This window comes from Saimiri boliviensis, chromosome 2, assembly GCF_048565385.1.
Source record: "Saimiri boliviensis isolate mSaiBol1 chromosome 2, mSaiBol1.pri, whole genome shotgun sequence".
Classification (NCBI taxonomy): domain Eukaryota; kingdom Metazoa; phylum Chordata; class Mammalia; order Primates; family Cebidae; genus Saimiri; species Saimiri boliviensis.
The window spans coordinates 104,004,678-104,029,032 of record NC_133450.1 but is presented as its reverse complement, the minus strand read 5'-3'; the positions used below and the strand labels follow the sequence as shown (position 1 = coordinate 104,029,032).

At 37.9% G+C, this 24,355-nt stretch overlaps 3 protein-coding genes across 9 annotated transcripts in view; 1 reads left to right on the top strand and 2 right to left on the bottom strand.

The window, feature by feature from the left end:
• LOC101050874 (uncharacterized) overlaps window positions 1-1,087 on the bottom strand; it is an 891,623-nt gene extending 890,536 nt beyond the window's left edge. Inside the window, exons 1-2 of the mRNA XM_074389917.1 lie at window positions 1,059-1,087; window positions 258-976 (exon numbers count right to left, since the gene is read on the bottom strand). Coding sequence (XP_074246018.1) covers window positions 271-976; window positions 1,059-1,087 — 735 coding nt within the window. The 3' untranslated portion in view covers window positions 258-270. The remainder of the gene's footprint in view (window positions 1-257; window positions 977-1,058) is intronic.
• Window positions 553-11,984, top strand: DORIP1 (dopamine receptor interacting protein 1). The gene is made up of 5 exons (XM_003930564.4): window positions 553-635; window positions 3,692-4,216; window positions 6,950-7,039; window positions 8,162-8,296; window positions 10,128-11,984. Exons 2-5 carry the CDS (start codon window positions 3,693-3,695, stop codon window positions 10,309-10,311), a joined length of 933 nt encoding a protein of 310 aa, XP_003930613.1. The 5' UTR covers window positions 553-635; window position 3,692; the 3' UTR covers window positions 10,312-11,984.
• Window positions 11,985-18,916: 6,932 nt separating this feature from the next.
• The window catches only part of KLHL28 (kelch like family member 28), a 41,024-nt gene continuing 35,585 nt past the window's right edge, over window positions 18,917-24,355 (bottom strand). For all 7 annotated transcript variants that reach the window (XM_074394003.1, XM_074394002.1, XM_074394001.1 and 4 more), the window contains one exon: window positions 18,917-23,482. In XM_074394003.1, the coding sequence (XP_074250104.1) occupies window positions 23,319-23,482 (164 nt within the window). In that variant the 3' untranslated portion in view covers window positions 18,917-23,318. The remainder of the gene's footprint in view (window positions 23,483-24,355) is intronic.

Sequence of the window (24,355 nt, the reverse complement as noted above, 5' to 3'; positions counted from 1 at the left end):
GAAAACAAAGCTTTCTTTCTGGGTTAAGAATTTGAGAAAACGAGACCCAGAAGCAAACTAAAATCAAGTCCTAAAATGGTACAAACCTCAAAAGGCTCATCAGGTTTGCCAGTAAAGCTCCGTCTCCGTGCAAACCCTGCCCACTTCCGGCTTCCCCACCCACCTCCTAACACTGGAACAGCGCCCCTCTCTGCCAGGTCCCGCCCCTACACCTGATCCTGGCTCCCATTGGGCGAATGTGGATGCTGTATACACACCGACACACGCACGTTAGGCTGGGCCTCTTCGCGCCTGCGCAGCAGCGCTGTCAGGCGGCTGGAAACGGGGGGTTTGAGGGAGGGGGGCGGAGGTCATGCCGAATCTTCCTCCGTAATAAGAAGCGACGTGTCCCGCTGTCCTGGCTCCGTGGGTCCAGCGGGATTGGGCCTGGGCGCTGGAACTGCCGGGGCTCCCACCACGGCGGGTACCATGGAGGCCGTGCCAGAGACCAGAACTCAGCCACGGGAGGCCGAGACAGCCGGCGGTGCTCGTAGATGAGGCGGCGGCGGCGGCGGTGGCAGCAGCCCGGGCTCTCCATGAGCAAGCGGCGGCGGCGACGGGTGCGGCGGCACCGGCGGTTTTCGGTCCCCGGGGAGGTACGAGGAGTTGGCTTCCTGGTGGACGGAGACTGGCCCGTGTGGGAACGCTCCGCGGCCCGGCCCTCCAGCCCATTTGCCCGCAGTCCTGGGCACTCTGCGGGGCACTACCCTGACAGAGGCGGGGGCGCCCAGACGACTCGCGGGCCCCTGACTCGGGGACCCGTCCGCCTCCAGTGCCAGGCCTTCCGGGCGCGGCCGCCCAGGGCCAGGGTGGGCGTGTCCGAAGCGCGGGGGCTCCCCGGGGGCGCACGCCTAGCGCCCGCCTGGTCCCAGTCCCGAAGCCCCGCGCTGCTGGGAGCGGGAGCGCGGGGCTGTTTTTTAGAGGTGTATTTCGGACGCTGATTTGAGGGGATCTTTAGAACCCGTGAATCCTTAGGGAGTCCTGTGTTCAATGCCTTGGGCAGGTGGTGGGGTCCTCACGGCCAGCTTGGGGTACCGATTGCCTCCATTAGAAGTCACTAAGAAAGAAAGATGTTTGCCAGAGAAACAGAGGTCAGTTTTCCAAGTTTATTCAAATTGGAGGTCCTGTTGAGTCTGGAAAATAAAGCCACTAGAATAATCCTCTAGTCCTAACAATACAGATCCTAGCTAAACAACCAAGACAAATTTAAGTAAAGCTTGTTACAGCTATCTTTCAATTATTTCTCCCCACCCCACTCCCATTTTTATTGCAATTTACTTTGGAACAAATCACCAAGTTCATGCTGAAACTAGTATCCTCTAGTTCTTCCAAATTTTCCCTCCTCCTGTTTTTCCCAGAGAAAGACTAAAGTAAGTTGCCATATATATCATTATAGTTTAATTCTCTTAGAGTGTGACTGTTGCTTTACAGAGCTAGTTACACTTCATTTGGTCATGTCTAAAGATAATTTGAAGAGAGTATCTTAGAGATTTATGCTTCCTTTCCAATGCAATATTTTAGGAATGTGACCTCAGGCTCTTAAATCAATCTTAAACCTTGCTACAGAGTTCTTTTAAAGTTAATGGAAATAAACCATAAAGTTATTTTCGTTTTTAAAGTATTTGAATGCCTAATCGTTTTTTGTTTTTTAATTTTTGTTAGCAAAACATTGTCAGTTTCTATTAAGAAACTGAGTTTCTGTTTTCCTAGGTTACAGATTTGCCACATCCTCTTATTCCAAAGTGGTTGACTAAAATCAACATGTTGGCCAAGTAGATATAAACATCCACACTTCATACTAAATATAGTTACTGGATATTTTAGAGTGCACAGTATCTTGCTTCAAGCTGAAAATAGTGTGTTCATGTGTGTTTAATATATTGCAGAAGTGAAATTATACTCGTGTTGCAGAATGTTTTGGACTTAGTTTCTTTATGCAAATAAAACACATAGGACTGCAGCATTACTATTTTTTTTTAATTGCATTTTAGGTTTGGGGGTACATGTGAAGAACATGCAAGATTGTTGCATAGGTACACACATGGCAGCATGATTTGCTGCCTTCCTCCCCTTCACCTATATCTGGTATTTCTCCCCATGCTCTCTCTCCCCAAATCCCCACCCCCCCCCCCGCTGTCCCTCCCCTATATCCCCCCAACAGACCCCAGTGTGTGATGCTCCCCTCCCTGTGTCCATGTGTTCTCATCGTTCAACACCCGCCTATGAGTGAGAACATGCGGTGTTTGATTTTCTGCTCTTGTGTCAGTTTGCTGAGAATGAGAATGATGGTTTCCAGGTTCATCCATGTCTCCCTACAAAGGACACAAACTCATCGTTTTTTATGGCTGCATAATATTCCATGGTGTATATGTGCCACATTTTCCCTGTCCAGTCTATCATCGATGGGCATTTGGGTTGGTTCCAGGTCTTTGCTATTATAAACAGTGCTGCAGTGAACATTCGTGTGCATGTAGGACTGCAGCATTAAGGGTTGAGTTCATGTTCTGTTCGGGAGGATGCAGCACTTGAAAAGATGGTCGAAACAAGACACTGATCTCAGTCACTCATTTCTCTGTTTGCCTTCCTCAGATGCATTTTTTCATAACATAACTTCTCTATAAAAGTAATGTTGGAAAACAATATGATGTTTTGAGTTTATTTGCTTGTCCCCAGTGCGGTGAAGCAATTTTTCAATACAATTGCAAAAAGAACTCATTTCTTTCAAAAATGTGTGTGCTATGTAACATACATATAACACAACATATTTATTAAAATACTCTCCATGGCTTTAAAAACAAAGTGCCTAGGAGTCCTCAAGGTTGGGGGAAGAGTGCCAGTTTCAAAAGGGAAGATGCTTTGGTTCATTCTCAAAATATGCATAGGGAATAATCAGGATATTTATCAAGTTCTGAATCAGATAGTATAGCCTCTGTAGTTAAAACTTATAAATTGCACAATTAATAGCACAATTCTGAGTTGCAAATAAAACTCCCAAAGAGAATAGCAATATTAGCTATGCTACTATTCACTTAAGATTTCATGATTACTCCTCACGCTGTCTTTCGAAGGTAAATGTCAGAATTAGTCTTAGCCTATATAGCAACAGGAGTTTTTTTTTTAACACAGTTTTTCTATATAACAGATAAAATATGTAGTGTAGTTAATATGAAGGTTACAGAATGGCTATAATTCTGTACCCCCCAATTAAGAATCCCATTATAAATTTCTTAAGTGGAACCACCCATATTAACAAGAAAATGAAGCACACCCTATATTTTGAAAGGAGGAGGTTTACATCAGGAATATACCTAACCAAATTTAGTTTATGTTTTTAGTATCTTTATTTTCATTTAGGATTTTTTCATTACAGGGTTTTCCTCTATCACAGATAAAATCTGCAATGTAGTTAATATAAAGCCTATGAAATGGCCATCTGTGTCTCAAAAAAGACTGCAATTTCCTAAATGGCCTTTCCAGAAAGCATGCACAGTGGCTGAAAAGTGGCTCATTTAAATTTTTTTGCTATGTTGAGAAGCCTAATAACTGCATTTGATTTGAGTCTTTACATATATTTATTTTCATTTAAATATATTATGCTTTTAATATACAAAGTCACAAGTTTATGTGTTCTGTTTTAAACTTTAAAATGTAGGATGAAGACACTGTTTGAAGAGATCAAAGCATCAATTAAAAATAACTATAACCAAGATCGATCATTTTGGAGGCCTGTTCTTCCTTGGGGAGGTGTTTTTACTATAAAAGCTGGCCGCAAAGCAGTATCCTGTACACCACTCTATGTTGAAATAAGACTGAAAAATACCTGCACCATAGATGGATTCTTGATGTTATTATATGTCATTCTTAATGAAAATGAAAATTTCCCCAGAGAACTCTCTCTTCATTTTGGTAGAGAGTTTGTAGACTGTTTTCTTTATTTAATGGACACCTACAGTTTTACAACTGTGAAGCTACTTTGGATTTGGGACAAGATGGAAAAACAGCAATACAAATCTGAAGTTCATAAAGCTTCATTAATAATTGATTTGTTTGGGAATGAGCATGATAATTTTACAAAAAATCTTGAAAATCTCATGTCTACCATTCAAGAGAGTTACTGTTCCAACTGGCGATGCCCAACTCGAGTGCAGGAAGATCAGCAGCGCACAATTAATATAAAGTAAGTTAGTCTAATGGCTGTTTTGTCACTTTTACTTTATTTTAATGAATGTTGCTTTAGATATGTAATTGTGTACCCCATAATGACATTTGGGCCAACAGAGGACCACATATGCCATGCTGTTTTCTAAGATACTATATGTTTATTATACCCTTCTATGTTTAGGTACACAAAGACTTACCATTTTGTTAAATTACCTACAATATTAAGTATAGTAACATGCTGCACAGATTTGTAACCTAGGAGCAATAGGCTTTACCATATAGCCTAGGAGTGTAAAAGGTTATACCATCTAGGTTTATGTAAGCACACTCTATGATGTTTACACACTATGAAATCATCTAAGGATACATTTCTCAAAATATGTCCCCATTGGATGACAAATGACAGTATTGCCAAAGTACTTGTTAAAGTACAGAGCCTTTGTAATTACTTACGCATGAAGCAATCACACAAATGCAAGATTCTTCTGCAGGTCCCCTAAAAACAGTGTTGCAGCCTATTACCTCCAAACATCTTAGAATTACTTTACAAAACCAACTGATAACCTTGTCAGTAGCAAAGTAATGAATTACTTCATATGAAAAATGTATTACTCTTACTTGAGTTTACTAAAATGACTATAGATGATTCTTAGTGTCACAAATTTAACCTCTTTATGAGCATTTAATACTGTTTTGGAATGTTTCACCCTTTGAATAGGTCTCTGTCAAAAGGGCTAGTTCCACGTGAATAAGAAAATTTAAAGTCTTCTTTCTTATCATGGCCAAGACATAATTATAGACAGAAACCTAGAACTTGGCATCTCATATGTAGACGTGGATGTAAGCAGCTTTTATTTTGACTAGGAAAGGTGCAAAGACCCAGATGAGTGTTTTTGGCTTTCAGAGAAAAGGCACATCTCCAGCTCAGTAAATGATAGGGACAGAATCCAAACTGGCAAGGCCTAGTGGAGTGTTGGGAAACATTAAAGCCTCCAAGGGACATGAGCTGGAAAGGGGATAATTGCCAGTGGAAGAAAAACAGACCCAAACACATTGTTGGCAGAAAGGTATCTGGCCCCATGGTCCAGAAAAACAGCCTGGTAGATTGTTCCCATTTGGAAATGTACATTACATACCCTAATTCATTAAACTCACTTTTCTCTGAAATATACTTTGTCTATTTTCCTGTATTGCTAATTTGAAATATCTATCAACGGAAATGATTTTCAAGTCATAAAGACAACTCAGAAGTGTTGCAATTATCACAGCTCACTGCAGCCTTGAACTCCAGAGCTCAGGTGATCCTCCTACCTCATACCTCACTGCCTCAGCCTTTCCAGTAGCTGGGACTACAGACATATGCCACCATGCCCAGCTAACTTATTTTTTTTATTTTTTGAGACAGAGTCTCACTCCATCTTCCAGGCTGAAGTGTAGTGGAGTGTTCACAGATCACTGCAATGTCGACTTCCTGGGTTCAAGTCATCCTCCTGTCTCAAGTAGCTGGGACTAGAGGCATGCACCACCATGGCCAGCTAATTTTTGTGTTTTTTGTAGAAATGGGGTCTTGCTTTGTTGCCCAGGTCAGTCTCAAACTCCTGATTCACCTGCCTCACCTTCCCAAAGTACTGGGATTATAGGCGTGAGCCACACACCCGTCCTAATACCTTGTTTTTTAAAAACTAGTTCCTTTTCATCTGTAAATGTTTTGAAACTATAATGAAATATTTATAATTCTATATTATATTTTATACTATTTAATAAAATATTTTTCATCGTACTCTATAACTTTTTAATTTCTGCCTACTTTTTTTTAAATTCTATATTTAAAACAACCTCTGAAGTAATGTAGGAAATAAAATTTTTTAACAGATCTGGTACCTGAGGCCAAGAATGATTATTACTTACATTTAGTCAGGTAACTAGTCAACTGCTCTCCTGATTCTGGGTCCTAGTTCCTTCCACCAGACCAGATTGCCTCCTTTGAATCCTCTCACAAATGTTTTAGATCAGGCGTCACCAAACTTTTTACACAGGGGGCCAGTTCACTGTCCCTCAGACCGTTGGAGGGCCGCCACATACTGTACTCCTCTCACTGACCACCAGTGAAAGAGGTGCCCCTTCCTGAAGTGCGGCGGGGGGCCGGATAAATGGCCTCAGGGGGCCGCAGCCTGTTTTAGATTAACATAGCAGCAACTGGATATATCAGGATTGTTTATAGAAGAATGTTTCTTAGGCGCCGGGCGCAGTGGCTCAAGCCTGTAATCCCAGCACTTTGGGAGGCCGAGGCGGGTGGATCACGAGGTCGAGAGATCGAGACCATCCTGGTCAACATGGTGAAACCCCGTCTCTACTAAAAGTGCAAAAAATTAGCTGGGCATGGTGGCGCGTGCCTGTAATCCCAGCTACTCAGGAGGCTGAGGCAGGAGAATTGCCTGAGCCCAGGAGGTGGAGGTTGCGGTGAGCCGAGATCGCGCCATTGCACTCCAGCCTGGGTAACAAGGGCGAAACTCCGTCTCAAAAAAAAAAAAAAAAAAGGAATGTTTCTTAGAAAATTTCATACATTAGTGTTTATTGAGTTCAACTGATTTCTATACTGTCTGGAAGAAATTCCAAAATGTATAATAGAGGCTGTACTTGGGATAATTGGTTTTGCTAATAATGGCTTGAGCTGTAAAGTGGGTTATAATAATATATTAAGATGTAAAATGTTGGAGCAGCTCTTACATGTATTTTATAATTATTATAGTCCTCCTCAAGAAATTCCACATGGAAACTTGATAAGACTGGCTGTGGATGAATTATTCTGTTCCAAGATTGAACTGTGTGAAGAGCATGGGTAAGTAGATGACAGACGTTTAAAATGACAGTATGTGTGTGTTTATAAGGAAACCTGGGCAGATGTGCTCCTTGAAGTACTTTATGGATCTTATTAACAAACCTAGATTACTGTGACATTTTATAGTGTTTTTATTATGGAGTATCACTACATAGAATATGGTACTACCACTGATTGATTAATACAAAACAAATACCTTTTCTTTTTTTTCCCTTACTGCTGAGTAGGTACAATAAAACCTTGGTTAACCGGAACCCAGCTAATCGGGACCCTCAGTTATCTGGATTTTTTTCTGCACTCCTCATTTAGGAGAAAGAGGTAAATGACAACTAAAAAACTTAACCTAGTAAAAAAATTCAGAGAAGCAGAGCATATTCATCCCAATCTCTTAACAATTTCTGTGAGTACATTATTGTATAATGAGAATTAATATTTAGAAGGATGATCTTACAGCTAGTTAATTACAAAAGAAGATAAAAGTATGTTCTGTTAATTGTGCCTATTAAGTCCAGAAAGTGAACTAATATATTGTAGCAACAAATACTGAAACAGATGGTTTTCTGGTTAATTTGGTTTAGTTAATAATGTCTGTTAACCAGAATACTGTACCCTGAGCATTCCGGTTAATCAAGATTTTATTGTATAATTGAATTTGTTATATTCTGATCCATATACGTAATACCTCATAATATGAGGAAGCAGAATTTGTTCATGCTTGTAAAAGAGTCTAATGACGGGGAAGTGGGCAGGGAAAAAAAAGTCTAATGACAAAAGGAAGCAATTAGAGTCATATTATTTACCCTCTCTGCCATTATTTGAAACCAGCATAGAGAGAGAAATATAAAAGCATTCCTATCAGTTCTGTATAGTTACGCTTTCATAAACTTATATAGAAATAGCTAGCATTTCCTGGAGTTTTAATATATCATTTCTAGTATAAGGAACACAGCTTATAAACTTCTAGAGCTATTAGGTGATTATAAGGTACTAATATAGCCATACCATTACCTATACCTATAATAGATAATTATAAGAAAATTAAAGTCATAAAGACAACTCAGAAGTGTTGAAAGGCAACTTTGTCCCAAGTATAATAATGTTCATGCCTGTTTTCTATTTTAGTTGTGGTGGCTTAAGAGAATTTTCCCAACGAATTTTCTGCCATGGGGCACCTCCTTTTGTTGTCTTAAATATGCAGCACTGGAAATCTGAAGATCTGGCATATGTACCCTATTACTTGGATTTGTCTGACCACAAGTAGGTGTTTTTTTGGTTGTTCTTTATAAAACTAATTTAAAAATTTATCCTATTATGAATCATAATAGGATAAAAATTTATCCTGTTGTGAAAATTTATCCCATTATTCTATTATGATTTTGGCTAGCCCTTAAGAGATGTTGTTGAGGCTGGGCATGATGATTCACACCTGTAATCGAAGCATTTTGGGATGCTGAGGTGGGCAGAGCACAAGGTCAGGAGTTCAAGACCAGCCTCACCAACATAGTGAAACCCGAACTCTACTAAAAATACAAAAATTAGCCAGGCGGGCTAGCACACACCTGTAGTCCCAGCTACTCAGAAGGCTGAGGCAGGAGAATTGCTTGAACCCGGGAGGTGGAGGTTGTGGTGAGCTGAGATTGCACCATTGCAATCCAGCCTGAGCAACAAGAACAAAACTCCATCTCAAAAATATGTGTGTGTGTGTGTGTGTGTGTGTGTGTGTGTGTGTGTGTAGTTGAAAACAATCATATCTGTCTCTAAATTTACATATTCTGAATAGAATCAGAGTCTATTACAGGTAGTCAGTTACTAGCAGTGCACATAGTGGGCAGGTATGTGGACTATAGAATAGACAGAATTGGGTTCAAATCCTAGCCCCATCTTTTATAAGTTTACCTTGGGCCAGCAACTTAACCAGGCTACATGACATTTTTCTTATCTATAAAACAGAGATGATGGTATCAACCTAGTGCAATTATTGTAAAGGTTTCATACATAGTAAGCATTTAAGATAGTGCCTGATACATAATACTGGATAGTATAATAATACCACAGTATTTTGTTCCTGACACATACTGGCTAATACTTGTATTTAAAGTCAAAGAAGTGTGTAGTAGTATGCAGGTGATCATCATTTAAACATAAAATGTTACTTATCAATATAAATAAAAATATCTGCATACATATCAGGAAATAAAGGTTTCTTTTAACATTTTCCCTTTAAAAGTTTTCTTGGCCGGGCGCGGTGGCTCAAGCCTGTAATCCCAGCACTTTGGGAGGCCAAGGCGGGTGGATCACAAAGTCAAGAGATCGAGACCATCCTGGTCAGCATGGTGAAACCCCGTCTCTACTAAAAATACAAAAAATTAGCTGGGCATGGTGGTGCGTGCCTGTAATCCCAGCTACTCAGGAGGCTGAGGCAGGAGAATTGCTTGAACCCAGGAGGCGGAAGTTGCGGTGAGCCAAGATCGCGCCATTGCACTCCAGCCTGGGTAACAAGAGTGAAACTCTGTCTCAAAAAAAAAAAAAAAGTTTTCTTATGTACATATTTACTCTTTTTTAAAAGAATCATGCAGGTTATAAGTTCATCTGTTAAAATATGTTTTTAAAAAATTCTGGCCAGGCATGGTGGCTCACGCCTGTAATCCCAGCACTTTGGAAGGCTGAGGTGGGCAGATCATGAAGTCAGGAGATTGAGATCATGCTGACCCACATGGTGAAACCCCGTATCCACTAAAAATACAAAAAATTAGCCGGGCACGGTGACACACGCCTGTAGTCCCAGCTACTCAGGAGGCTGAGGCAGGAGGATCGCTTGAACCAGGAAGACAGAGGTTGCAGTGAGCCAAGATGGCACCACTACACTCCAGGCTGGGCAATAGAGTGAGACTCCATCTCAAAAAAAAAAAAAAAAGAAGTTCATAATTTTCACATTTCCAATTATATTACATGATTTATAGAGATGGGTATCTTTTTCAGGTAACAGAATACAATGTCAATTTTACTCCTTAGTTAAGAATTTAAGGGCTGTTTATCTTAAAAACAAAGTATTATAACTTTCTCCTATACTGTGTTATTTAATTTACAGGTATTTATTGGAAGGTGCCACATTATTTAACAAAGAGGAACATCATTATTCTGCAGCTTTCCAGATTGATGGACATTGGATGCACTATGATGGGCTCAGAAATGTGAATTTAATTTTGTTGAATAAACCCCCAGAGTTTCTTCTCTTGTCATCATTGGTTTATATTCGAGCAACAGAGAAATAAATATAGACTGATGCTAAAAGTTGTTTTCCCTCCTGCCCATGCTCCCCCAGATGAAGGGCTTCTTTTTGTGTATTCTTGGTATCCAAGGAAACAGTTCAACTATACTAGTTTCAGAGGTCTATTTTCAAAAGTGTTTAATCCCAGATAAATGTTTTATATAGAGGATCTATGCAAAAATGTTTGTATTTCTTTTTTTTATATTTCTGAGTTATTTTTATATGAACATATTTTATGTTAAAATAAAATATATCTTGTGGCCTTTGTATTTTTTATTTATATGTACCTCAAAGATTTTTACAATTCCGTCCTTGAATTCAAGAAATATTATGTCATCTGAATTTGAAATTTTTCTTTTTGGATATCCAAGTAAAACCTAGGTAAAAGTCAGTATTTCAGTTTATATAATTTAATAGTTCAAAATATAGCTAACTATATTTCTTGGCCCTACCTCACTTTAATCCAAAGTGCACTATTTGATCTAGTGTGGATTTGAATGTACAATTTATGGATGGCTTAGTTTATTAATTTGATTTGCCCAATATTCCTGCAGCAATTTTTTAAAAATGTATGAGAAATTTTTTTGAGCTTAACCTGTTTCTTTATAATGGCAAATTACTTTACTTCCTAAAGTATTATAAACCTACCAGTGGATTTTAAGCGATAGCTAAGTTTCCAAGATTAATTCAAGTTATTACAAACAGATTATATAACTATCCTAAATGTTTATCTTAAATGTAATGTGAAATGCTCTAATATATTTTGCAGATAAAACAACTGTAAATGGTATTAGGCAACTGGATGTTCACTAGTGTTGGACTAACAATAGAAATGCACTTTAAATACATATTTAAGAGGAAATGGATGCCTGGAAGTATTTCTTTTCCTAGTGAAGTTTTATATTGACACAGAGAAAAGAATACTTAAATTTTTGGAGTGATGTCTGCTGGCTTCCTTATAAGTAGTGATTAATAGCATGAAGCTTTGATTTGCAATACAAATCATCAGGATTTTATAGTTATGAGTACATTATGTTTCTTTATAAAGACCTTAAGATCACTCTTCTTTTTACAACTTAAGGGAAAAATAAAGATTTTCAAGGGAAAATCTTTATTTTTGAAATTTATCACCACTTATTTTAGTGTTTACATTTTGAGATTAGTTGCAATATATTTGGAAACTTCTACATGACAGCACAGATCACTGCCATCTGCTGAATTGCTAAAGTGCTTGGTGCCATGTTCAGAAAACTTACCCAAGAATGAATGAATATGGGTGAAACATTACTGAGAATGCCTCACTTTAGCAAACACTATGAAAATTCTTTTTTATATATCAAAAGGATTTACAGAAAGAATTTTACCCCAAGATTTATTTAAATAGTTTCCCAAGTGTAACTGAATAGGATTTAATTTAGAGTAAACTTTTCTGGGGACACCTGATTGCATGAATTGAAGTATACAAAAACACAAATATTAGAGTAAATATAAATGATGTTATTAACAAAATTATTTCTAATGCAGATTTATTCTTTTCGGAATTGCACTTTATTTGGAATACTAGTTTATCATGAAACGGTGACTTACCTACCTCACAGGGTTGTTGTGAGGATTAATATGTTTGTTAAAATCTTGACTACCTTGAACATGCTAATAAACATTTTTCTACCTCCTTTATTTGCAGGCAAGACTCCCAGATTTTCTCTTTCTATGAACTTTGCAGAGTTTTAAAAATTATTTAGGCTGTAGCTCATATCACTAATTAGCATGTAATGGAAATTGAATATGCCTTCTTAACCCCGTGCTGGAGTTAAGGAGAACAGATAGTTTATTTTTATGGTAGCTGTTAGTTGATAGAAATAAGAAATCATCCCCTGCTGACCAAACAGTGAATAGAAAAAGAGTCAAAAAGAATTAACTAGATTATCTACTGAATGTAAAGGTGAAGGTATGGAAAATTCTTTGTAATTCTATAAACACCCTTAGGAAAATCAGAATAAGCTATTGGTGGGGGAGGAGCTAAAGATATGAGAGAATAGTTAGAATATATATACAAATATTTTTGAGACGGAGTCTCTGTCAACTCGGCTGAAGTGCAGTGGTTCGATCTTGGCTCACTGCAGCCTCTGCCTCCCGGATTCAAGCAATTCTCCCACCTCGGCCTCTCGAGTAGCCTGTATTACAGGCCCACAGCCAGGACGCCTGGCTAATTTTTGTATTTGGAGTAGAGAAGGGGTTTCACCATGTTGGCTGGCCTGGTCTGGAACTCCTGACCTTAGCTGATCCGCCCGCTTTGGCCTCCCAAAGTGTTGGTATTACAGGCGTGAGCCACCCTGCCCAGTCCTAGGATGTATTTTTAATCAAAATACCACAAACTAGTACTATACCTACGGGAACAGCAAAAATAATTTTAAAACCTTTTCTACAATCTGGCATAAAGAACAAAGAACATTTAAGGAGCTTTCAACTAGCTGCTTTTCAGCAAAAGAAACCATTTCTTCTCTAATTTCTGCAAATAATTTTACTGAGATTATTCCTTCAAAGTAGTTTATAATAATTTATAAATTATTAGAGTTTGTTTAAACTGTCACTAGATCTAATCCAACGGAAGAGTAAGATAAAGAATAACTGACTACCACAGGCATGCTTACTAGGGTAAGTCCCATGTTCTATTTCTTTCCGAAAGTATTAGCAAAAAACTATATAACCAGATGTCCACTATGACACATAAAGAGCTATACATGGCAGGACACGTGGCTCATGCCTATAATCCCAGCACTTTGGGAGGCTGAAGTGAGAGGATCACTTGAATTCAGGAGTTCCCTGGGCAACACAGGGAGACCCTGTCTCTCCTAAAAATACAAAAATCAGTCGGGTGTGGTGGTGTTCACCTGTTTCCTATAGTGCCAATTACTCAGGAAGCTGAGGTGGGAGGATGGCTTGAGCCTAAGAGGCGGAGGTTCCAGTGAGCAGAGATCACTGGCGCAGCCTGGGCAATGGAGCGAGACCTGTGTCCAAAATAAGAAAAAAATAAATAACTACATGTTGAGCATATGAAAAATTCAGTTTTATAATGATTGAGTGATGTTTAATTATTAGAAAATAATTGTAATGAACTATAAGGCAGAAAGGGTAAGTTCATGTAAAATGACTAATTAATGTTAATAAATGACAGCCAAAGCAAACATTTAAATTTTTAAATTTTTCTCCTTTTCCTTTGTCGATGCCCTAGCATTTACAATCAGCACCAAATTCTTCTGCCTTAAATTGGATTGCTTTAAAAGTTCATCTTATTGTCAGGCATGGCTCACCCCTGTAATCCCAGCAGGCAGATCACGAGGTCAGGAGTTTGGGAGGCCAAGGCAGGCAGATCACGAGGTCAGGAGTTCGAGACCAGCCAGACCAACATGGTGAAACGCTGTCCCTCCTAAAAATACAAAAATTCGTGGTGGCAGGCACCTGTAATCCCAGCGACTCGGAAGGCTAAGGCAGGAGAATCACTTGAACCCTGGAGGCAGAGGTTGCAGTGAGCTAAGATCGTACCACTGCACTCCAGCCTGGGTGACAGAGCAAGATTCCATTTCAAAAAAAAAAAAAGTTTATCTTACTGAGACATTTATACAAAGGTCTTAAATTCAGTGTCCTACTATTCAGTGGTTCCTACATCCTACCTTACTGGCCCAAACTTCACTCTGGTCACCTGGACAGCCTTCTTGCTGTGGTTTGAATGATGGTGTCCCTTTCAAAATTTACATTGAACTTAATCCCTGTGGTGGTAGTACTGAGAGCTGAAGGCTTTTGCGAGGTGATTAAGTCATGAGGGCTTTGCCCTTATGAGTGAGATGAGTTGCCCTTATAAATGGACTTATTTTTTTTTTTTTTTTTTGAGACAGGGTTTCACTGAGTCACCCAGGCTGGAGTGCCATGGTACAATCATGGCTCACTGCAGCCTCAACCTGCTGGGCTTAAGTTATCCTCCCATCTCAACCTCCCAAATTGCGTGCACCACCACACGTGGCTAATTTTTTTGTAGAGACAGGGTCTCTCTATGTTTCCCAGGCTGGTGTCAAACTGAGCTCAAGCAATCCTCCTGCCTCAGCCTCCCAAACTGCTGGGATTATAGACATGAGCCCAGTCAGAAATAAGCTTGAGAGACTGAATTTGGCCCTTCTGCTCTTCTGCCTCCAGAAGATGTGATGATGCAGCAAGAAAGCCCACATCAGATGCTGGCACCTCCATCTTAATTTTTCCAACTTCTAGAACTGTAAGAAATAAGTTTCTGTTCTCTATAAATTATGGAATCTCAGATGTTTTGTTATAGCAGCACAAATGGACTAAGACACTCCTTTAACCTCAAATTTAATTTGATCCTGGGGAGAAAACTGCCTTTTATTCTATCCCTTGGAAGTTGAGGAGAAGGAAGTTAGTAAAAAGCCATTTGTAGCTAGATAATTTATTTATAGGCTGAGGCTGTCCATTAGATTTACCCTCAAATGAGCAATCAGTTCCATAGTTCATCCACTGTTTTCTCAATAAGATCTTCTGCAAGGTATCAGAAGGAATATTGCTAAAAAACAAAAAGGTGAGCTGCTTTGGCAGGAACCTCAAAAGGATATGGAATGCAACAGGAGCTTTGAGAGCAAATTCACTGTCTAGACAAGTTAGCCATAGTAGAATCAGCAACTTGCTATTTATATATTTGGATGGATTTTCATTACTTGTTTTAACTTTGAATTTTATTTTATTTATTTATTTATTTATTTTTGAGATGGAATTTTGCTCTGTTGCCCAGGCTGGAGTACAGGGGCATGATCTTGGCTCACTGCAACCTCCGCCTCCCAGGTGCAACCAATTCTCCTGCCTCAGCATCCTAAATAGCTGGATTACAGGCATGTGCCACAAAGCCTGGCTAATTTTTGTATTTTTCATAGACACAGGGTTTCACCATGTTGGCCAGGCTGGTCTCGAATCCTGACCTCAGGTGAGCCACCTGCTTAGGCCTCCCAAAGTGCTGGGATTACAAGCGTGAGCCACTGTGCCCAGCCTTTCTTTGAATTTTATAAAGACTCATTTCATAATATGAATATAAAATGATATGTAAATCAGTAATACAAAAGAAGTTTGAAGAAGAAAATAAAGATCATCCATAACTTCTCCACCATCATTTCTTCCATCCATAATTTATACAATTATCATTGGATAATGCAATGATTGCCTCACATTGGTAAAGACTTTTTGGAAATGATGAGAACAAATCTTGATGTGTGTGATGGATTATATTGTTTACTAAGAACGACGGAAAGGACCACTGAGCCATTCCCAGGTGGGAAACTGCTCAGGGCATTCTAAAACAGTAAACAATATTTAGGTATCATGCCCTAGTTAAACCAGTTCTTAAAACACAGGATATGTGACTTTGCCCCCATTGCTCCCTCATAAAGAATGCTTTCTAGTTTATCTTTAATTAGTAGTGAACAGGCACTAGCTGCCTGCCTAGTTTATCTTTATTCTATGAAAAAAACCAGAATACCTGCTTGTTAAAAATAATCACTTGTGTGGCTGGGCGCGGTGGCTCACGCCTGTAATCCCAGCACTTTGGGAGGCCGAGGCGGGTGGATCACTTGAGGTCTGGAGTTCAAAATCAGCCTGGCCAACATGGTGAAACCCCGTCTAAAAAAAAAAAAAAATCACTTGTTCACAAAGAATAAATAGATGGATCAGAGTCTGCTCTGGGCTCTCAACTCAGAATGCTCTCAGCCCCCTAATTCCCACTTTGCACTCTGTTTCTTAATTCCTTCTTAAGTCTGTTTCTTAATTCCTTCAGCGCCACTGGGTTGGGGTCTCTACGACTGAGCCGGTCTGGGCATAGAAGGTCTAGCATGGCTCTACAGTACTGAAGAGAACCAAGAACCAAGGAGTTAGGGCTTGGAAGGCAGAAGTATATACTCCTAGAGGACAACATAGTGATGATACAGATAGTCAACATGAGAAAACTCCAAGAGGAAAGTAAGACTCAAGCAAACAGCTGTGGTCACCTGTTGAGTCATTTCTTTCCATCTGGACACTTGCCTTCAGAAATATTTGTCTTCTTAAACCTTCAATAACTCATTCTTTTGTTTTACAAAGGATATCATTCATTTCACTCCTTTGCCTACATCTCAATCATAATATCCCAGGTGCTGAAGTCTGGAAACAAGACCAGGATGGTATAAATTGTCCCTAAATAGATACAACCAAATAGACTTTCTGTTTTCCTATTCATCTAACACAGCGGTATAACAAAGATTAAAATATACTCAACATAATTGGCTTGAAGGGTAGGGTGGACAAAATCTGAGGGAGTTTTTTGAAGATGAGGGAAGCAGATACAATAAGTATCTCTGCATACCCAACGTATGAGAAGTTCATGGCAGTGGAGAGGAAGGGAGAGGGGAAGGACAAAATACACAGGAGAGCTGACCTGTGCTCAGGTTAAGAAGAGACCAAGCACAGTGGCTCATGCCATAATCCCAGCACTTTGGGAGGCTGAGGCAGGCGGATCACCTGAGGTCAGGAGTTTGAGACCAGCCTGGCCAATATGGTGAAACTCCGTCTCTACTAAAAATACAAAAATTAGCTGGGCATGGTGACAGGTGCCTGTAATCCCAGCTACTTGGGAGGCTGAAGCAAGAGAATCACTTGAACCGGGAGGCGGAGGTTGCAGTGAGCCGAGATGGTGCCATTGCTCTCCAGCCTGAGGGATAAGAGCCAGACTTCGTCTCAAAAAAAACCAAAAAACAGAGGTCATGTTAAGGCTTTGTGAAAATGGAGAAAATGGCCAGCAAGCAAGGAAAATCCTTTCCCAAGCAAGCTGTTTGATTTTGAGGCTCCAAGCTAGAACAAGGTAATATCAGACATATTTTCTCTGCAGCATTCATTTAATGTATACTTACTGAGTACCTACTATTTGCTAGTTGAATTAGATATGCTTTCTGCCCTGAAAGTGTATACATGCTTAGAGAGGGAGAAAAATGAGTAAAGCAATGATGATGGTATAAAGGGAAGTACTATGGCAAGTACCTGGGGCTTTGAAGGGCACGCAGGAGGAACACCTCTGTAAACAACTGCTGAGACGTTTTTGAATCAGGTCTTTCACAGCTGCTGCCTACCGTTCCTGGAGGAGGTCTGTAAAGGAAAAAGACTGCAGATTGTTCAGCTTGTGATTTCCAAAACAATTATAAAGTACTATTTCCTCTACCTCTACCCACAAAGCCTAACTGCCATTATTTCTGCTAGAATGCTATAAGCCTTAAATTTAAAAACAAAAGATTTTCAAACACCTTCAAAAATTTTTTGAAAATGTGTCATAGCTAAAGTCATCCACACACATTAATCTCATTTTTTTTCTCTCTTTCTGATAAAAGGGAAGATATGTGAGGAAAGTGAGAGGGTCACTTGGGATGGGCCTTCTTTAGTAGTAGTAGTAGTAGTAGTAGTAGTAGTAGTGGTAGTAATAGTCTTGCTCTGTGGCCCAGGCTGCAGTGCAGTGGTGCAATCTCAGTTCACTGCAACCTCCACCTCCTGGGCTCAATCAATTCTCAGACTCAAGCAATTCCTCAGCCCAAGCCTTCTGAGTAGCTGGGAATACAGGGGCGCTCCACCATGGCCGACTAATTTTTTTGTGTTTTAGTAGAGATGGGCTTTCACCATGTTGGCCAAGCTGGTCTCGAAATCCTGGCCTCCAGTTGATCCGCCTGCCTCGGCGTTAAAAAGTGCTGGGATTATACAGGAGTGAGCCACCACGGCCGGCCTGGCCTTCTTTGAACACTTGGTAAATATGCTGTCCGCTGGACTTGAAGGAAAAAGGCTGATTCCCAACTCCTGCAGTATTCTTCAAAAACACTAGGTGGCAGGAGCTCCACGGCAAAGAATGTAAAGGACCTGGAGCGAAAACAATACCTGAACTTTTTTTGGCTTTAAAAGTATTAATCTACTTTTTTTTTTTTTTTTTTTTTTTTTTTTTGGCCAGGCTGGAGTCCAGGCCGGAGCTCTGTTGTCGAGGCTGGAGTGCAATGGCGCGATCTCGGCTCACTGCAACCTCTGCCTCCTGGGTTAAGCCGTCTGCAGCCTCAGCCTCCTGAGTACCTGGAACTACAGGGGCGCACCACGAAGCCTGGCTAATTTTTGAATTTTTATTAGAGACGGAATTTCGACATGTTGGCTAGGCTGCTTTCGAAATCCTGACCTCAAGTGATCTGCTCGCTTCAGCCTCCCAAAGTGCTGGGATTACAGGCATGAGCCACCTCCCCCGGACTAAACCTTTCTTAAAAGGCTGGGTAGAGTAGAGATTCTAAAAAGACAGAAATCTGGGACTGCAATGGGCTTACTGAACTCTTTTGCTCCTGTTATACTTATGTTTCCTTGAAAATTCGTAAGACGTTTACTTATGAATGCAAACGTTTGAATGTGTGGCAGAATTTGGCCTAAGACGTGTTTTTACTGTAACCTGATAAAGAGGATGTAAAGGAGTGGCTAGTCTATGGCTACTACCTATCTATGCAAAAAATTACCTAAGAGTTGAGCATGACTAAGTTAGTTTGGTTCAGTTCACAATTACGACATACACAAAGTAGATTTTTCATTTTTATTTAAACATTTTACATTAAATGAAATTTAACCATAATCATTACAGAACATTACCACAATAATAGACACAAATAACCTTTAAAATAAAAAAAGAATACAACTCTCAACTACTTAAATGCCACTTTACTATGTAAACATAAATAAAATAAAACCCTGATGCTAAAAAAGTACATGTTCAGAGGTAAAATACATATACAAAAAACATTTAAACTAACATAATCCACAACTAGATCACATTCTTTGCAAGAGAGTACAAATATTAGTACTCTACAGCTACAAAATTTCAGAATCCTGTTAAAATCAAAACCGCTGCTGGTTTATTATACACAGCACAATTCATAAGGCAAAAATATAGGCATTATCATCCAGTTCTTTAATTTCACTTGTATTTTAAGGCAAACTTGGAACTTTTTGCTTAGTATTTTAAAATAAATGGGACTTACACATGATAACTTGACAAAATCAACAATAAATTATCTCTAGTTAAAGATGAACACTATAAAAGACATACTGATAACAATTTTTCTCTCTGCAGAGATGTAAACTGGATTTTTGACTCCATAGTCACACCAGTAGGAAAATTTGTAAACCTATTGTATTAAAAATGTATTGTATTCCTCACTCTTTCTGAATGTGCATCAACACCAAATCAATGTACTGTAAGTGAAAATCCAGTACATATCCAGCCATAGAATAATTGTTATCTAATTAAATCATGTCTAATTAAAGTGCTGTTTACAAAGGGGAAAAAAAGGTTAAGAAATAGAACTGGATGTTAACTTGACATCTGACATCTTATAATTTATTAACTTTTAGACTACAGAGGTTATGAGGTTATCACAAGTTTACTGAACTTTAAGCAGTAAGTGTTTATTGTAGAATCTGATTTTCCTGAAAATGAGCACTTAGGTGACAATACCAGGAATCCAACACCAAAACTGAAAATAAACACATACACATATATTTCTCTCAATGTCAGCCAGAGCCTTGATACTATAGGAAATACATATTTTTTAATTTTCTATAGTTTTCCTACTAGAAAATACATGATCCAATTCTAGGAGATTTGGAGTTCCATAAATATTACATTTTTAAATATTTCTTTTTCATGCCAATAAAACCTAATTGGACACTAAGAAATTGCTTATGCATAAACTAGGTCTCTAATCACTTCTTATGACATCAGAGATAAGGAATTAGATTCATCCTTCAACATAATAGCTATTAGGGTCTCTCCCACTATATTTTACTCTCTTTGAAAGAAAAGGAGTGTATCTTACTTATCTCTGTAGCTTCCACAGCATCTAATAGAATATCTCATACATAAAGTAAACCCTCCACATGTCAGATTATCTAAATAAAATTTCATAACCTAATGTCATTTTCCTATCACTTGATACCACTTCCTGTATTTTAATATTCACTCATATTTAATAATAGCAATAACATGGAATTTGTAAATATCCTTGGAGCTACATTAAAAGCCACTTACATTCTATTACAATATCCAATGAATACTGAATAGCCAAAGATGACTAAAAGATTAACTCATTATAATTACAGGAGGCAATTATTTTGCAACTGATTATATTAATTTCTATTTCCCAGTACTGCTCTTTTCCAAAATATTTCTGGGAAATCTTAAATAGCTTTTCTTTTCTTGCCTGAATATGCGTAATTATTTCTAATACTTTTAATCTGGAGGATTTATAACCAAATATTTTTATTCTTTTTAACATTAGAAACATGTGGCTTTAAATTAACAATTTGTCAGCAGTGTTCATAATGAAACTTCTCACAAATTTGTAAAAGAAGGCTCTAATGTAAACATATTAGTTGTCAGGACAGATTAGTAGCTCTGGTTGTTATGAGTAGTACAGTAGGTTAAGCAATTCTAAAAGAAATATACCTATAAATTTTGAACATTTCTTCTCTTCCCTTCACAGATTTTCATGATCTGTTCACTGGTGTATGGCTCCTACTACTGCCCAAGGTGTTTCATATTTAGTCTTCCTCAAGATGAAATTTAGATTTTTCAAAAACAATGACCAGTATATGTTTTTTATCTAATTTATCAAATGATTATACAATAATTTGACAGTGGAGATGTTACATGAGTAAAACATTATTAAAATACAATGTATAGAATAGATGTGTTTATAATTAAAATCATTTTCCACAGTCTTTCAAATTCCCTTATCTTTAGGGAATAGGGGATTAAAAATAGCATAATAGGATATATTTAGTAATTAGATTGATATAAACAAAGAAAATGAAATTGGGGATTTAAAACTAAATATGTGATGAATCTATTTTAAATTGCTTTTCTTCAAATAAAATCTGGGCCAACCACAATAGTGCACCTATTTCTATGTAATAGATTTATTCAAATCAATGAAAAAGTTATTGCTCTATATTATTATGTTATTCAGACAAGCAACATAGAAAATACTCAGACTATCAATTGTATTAGTTGCTCCTGTTGAGTTCTAAATTAGAAGAGACTAAAAATCACTTGCAAGGTTTTATAATCTGTGCAAATATTCATAAAGCATGATACATTTACGATTAAAAATGATTTTACATAGTTTCGTAGTATATATTTAAATCTACAACTGGTAGTTTATGGAAGAACAAAGAACTGTAAATTGCCCAGCTATAGTATTCAAGAAATAAACATATATACTAACAAATGAACCTATGTTTTATCATTACAAATGGCTTCTTAACAATAGTCTAGAACATTATGGCACTTAAGAATATAGTATGAATTTTTTTCTTAGGAAAAATTATACATTGGTCTTGCAGAAACTTTATAAGCAGATTGCAGACAGGTTAAAAAAAAATCAAGGAAAAGAAAACCAAATGACTACAGTACCAAAATACAAGTACCAACCATCATAATAGAATGCAAGTGAATGTATTTAAGACTAACAGACATTTAATAAAACATGCTAAAATAAAATAAGTTAACCACTTCCTTTAAATAAGCTGTCACTGGCTACAGCAAACAATTTTGCTTTAAAAGATCGTTTCTTTAATCAAAGTAGAACTCAACTTAGAACCATTACTCAAGTAAACATTGAGTTCCAGTTTTCCTCAATAACATTAAAATATTCAGTTACCTAAAGAAATGTACAAAGTAATACATGACTGCCTAGTGCTTTATATTTAATGCATATATTTCTGTTTTCAAGAAGGACATGTAATATCTAGCATAAGAAGAAAGAAGATCAAAAGTGTAACTTTCTTTATATCACTATTCAGAAACCATTTAAAGCATAACAGGCCATTTTGATGATTTTTGGATGTTAACATTAGTGTAATCGCTAACATTTTTAATAAGCACAAATGAATCAAGCCATTAAAAATGCAAAAGACTATCAAAACATGTCATGCATATCTCATACTGAACATCCAAAAGGACATCAGTTATAGCCTTGTTATAAATCCTACAATTAGCACCATTTTTTAAAAATCTGAACACTTTGAAAAAGCAAAGATCTTAAAAAACTAAAATTATTTTAAGGATATATGAAAAAAATTAATATGCACTAAGAATGGTACTAAACACTGCTCAAATATATACATCAGCACTGGGAGGCCTGCTGTACTACTGAAGAAAAACTGAAACAACTGATATACTTAACTCCTATCCATGCTAACCATAGCATAGATAGGTAATTAAATTCATCCAATGTTAACCTGCCCATAAATACAAAAGGCATCAACAGCAAATTTATCTGACTTCCTAAAATAGGGCCCCAAACATCATGATAATAAAAGCAATTCTCTTAAAAATTTATTACATCCCTAACCCTAAAACCATTTAGCAGGAAGAGTATTCAGATGACTCCCTATGGCATGTTATTTACAACCCTTAAAAGTACCAAAATAAAAAGCAGCCCTTTATTTCTTTTAAAACAAATAAAAAATGTGAAGCATAGGAATTTACATCTCAGAAGCAATATCAGCACTCTGCTCATTCACTCAATATACTCCAGCACCTAAAGCATTGCTCATCCTAGCAAATCATGGTATCAGGGAAAAAGAGCTAAAATTTAAAAAAAAAAGAAAAAAAAAAAGCAGCGTTTTCTCTACACGGACACTTATGAATATAAAACTAGTATATCTCAGTCTTAGGGGGAAGTGCACAATTCAATTGGCAAGGTCTTTACTTATTTTTTCTTTTTAATTATCGGTTTACTGTGTAATCAAGAGCAACCAAAACTACTTGTCAATTAAAAGTACCCAGCAAAACTTGGAGTCTTCATGCTACTTCAAGTTAAAAAGAAAGCAATGCAGCTTGTGGGTTTCAGAAAACTGGGCCATCCGTTCATGCAGTACAAATTTCACCACCATACTATTTCCAAGAGTTCACACTTGTCAAAGTGCAGTTAACCCAAAGTTGCAGCGACAGTATATCATGCCAGCTGCATCCAGCCATGTATCTGAGATAGGATCGTATTTCTGCACTGTATTCAGATAGGAAGACCCTGAGTGACCACCGACTACGTAAAGGTAGTTATCGATTACAGCAGCACCAACTCCTAGGAAAGGTTGACAAAAAGAAGAAAGAAACATGTTAACCATGAAGTAGACTTTTTCTGACTAAAAATAAATTTGTATTTTAATGTTTTCTTAAAATACATTTTAACAGTTATTAATTATACAAGCAATATACAGCAGTCCTCTTATCTGAGTTTTTGCTTTCTACGCTTTCCTGCAGTCAACCATGACTAGAAAGTAGGGAGTAACGTACAGTAAGATACTTTGAGGGAGACCACATCCACATAACTTTTATTACAGTACATTGCTACAATTGTTCTATTCTGTTATTGTTGTTAATCTCTCACTGTGCCTAATTCACAAACTAAATTTTGCCATAAATACATATGTATAGGAAAGAACATTACATATATTGTGTTTGGTATTATCTGCAGTTTCAGTCCACTGGGGGTCTTGGAACATATCCCTGTGGGTATGGGGGCCCACTGTAGCAATATGTGTTTGCTGGAAAAACACAATCCTTAAAATAAAAGTAAGAGTTACTGGGGTGGGAGGATCACTGGAGGCCAAAAATTTGAGGCTGCAGTGAGCTATGACTGTTTCACTGTACTCCTGTCTGGCTCAACAGAGTAGGACCCTGCCTAAAAATGAAAATAAAATCAAGTTAAGAGTTGAAATCTTCCTTTACCTTTCCTCTCTAATCCTACTCTTCCATTCCCTTCACTACAGGAAAATGGAGTCTGTCTTTCCATAGGCTTTCTTCCTTTTTTCTTTATATTTCATTTCATTCTAGAAGAATCATTTTATGAGGTTTTCAAATACATTGAAAGATTTCAAATATATTAAAGAATTTATGCTTCTAAAAATTCTACTTTAGATATTATCAGATATCATTCTAAAAAGAAACAGTTTAC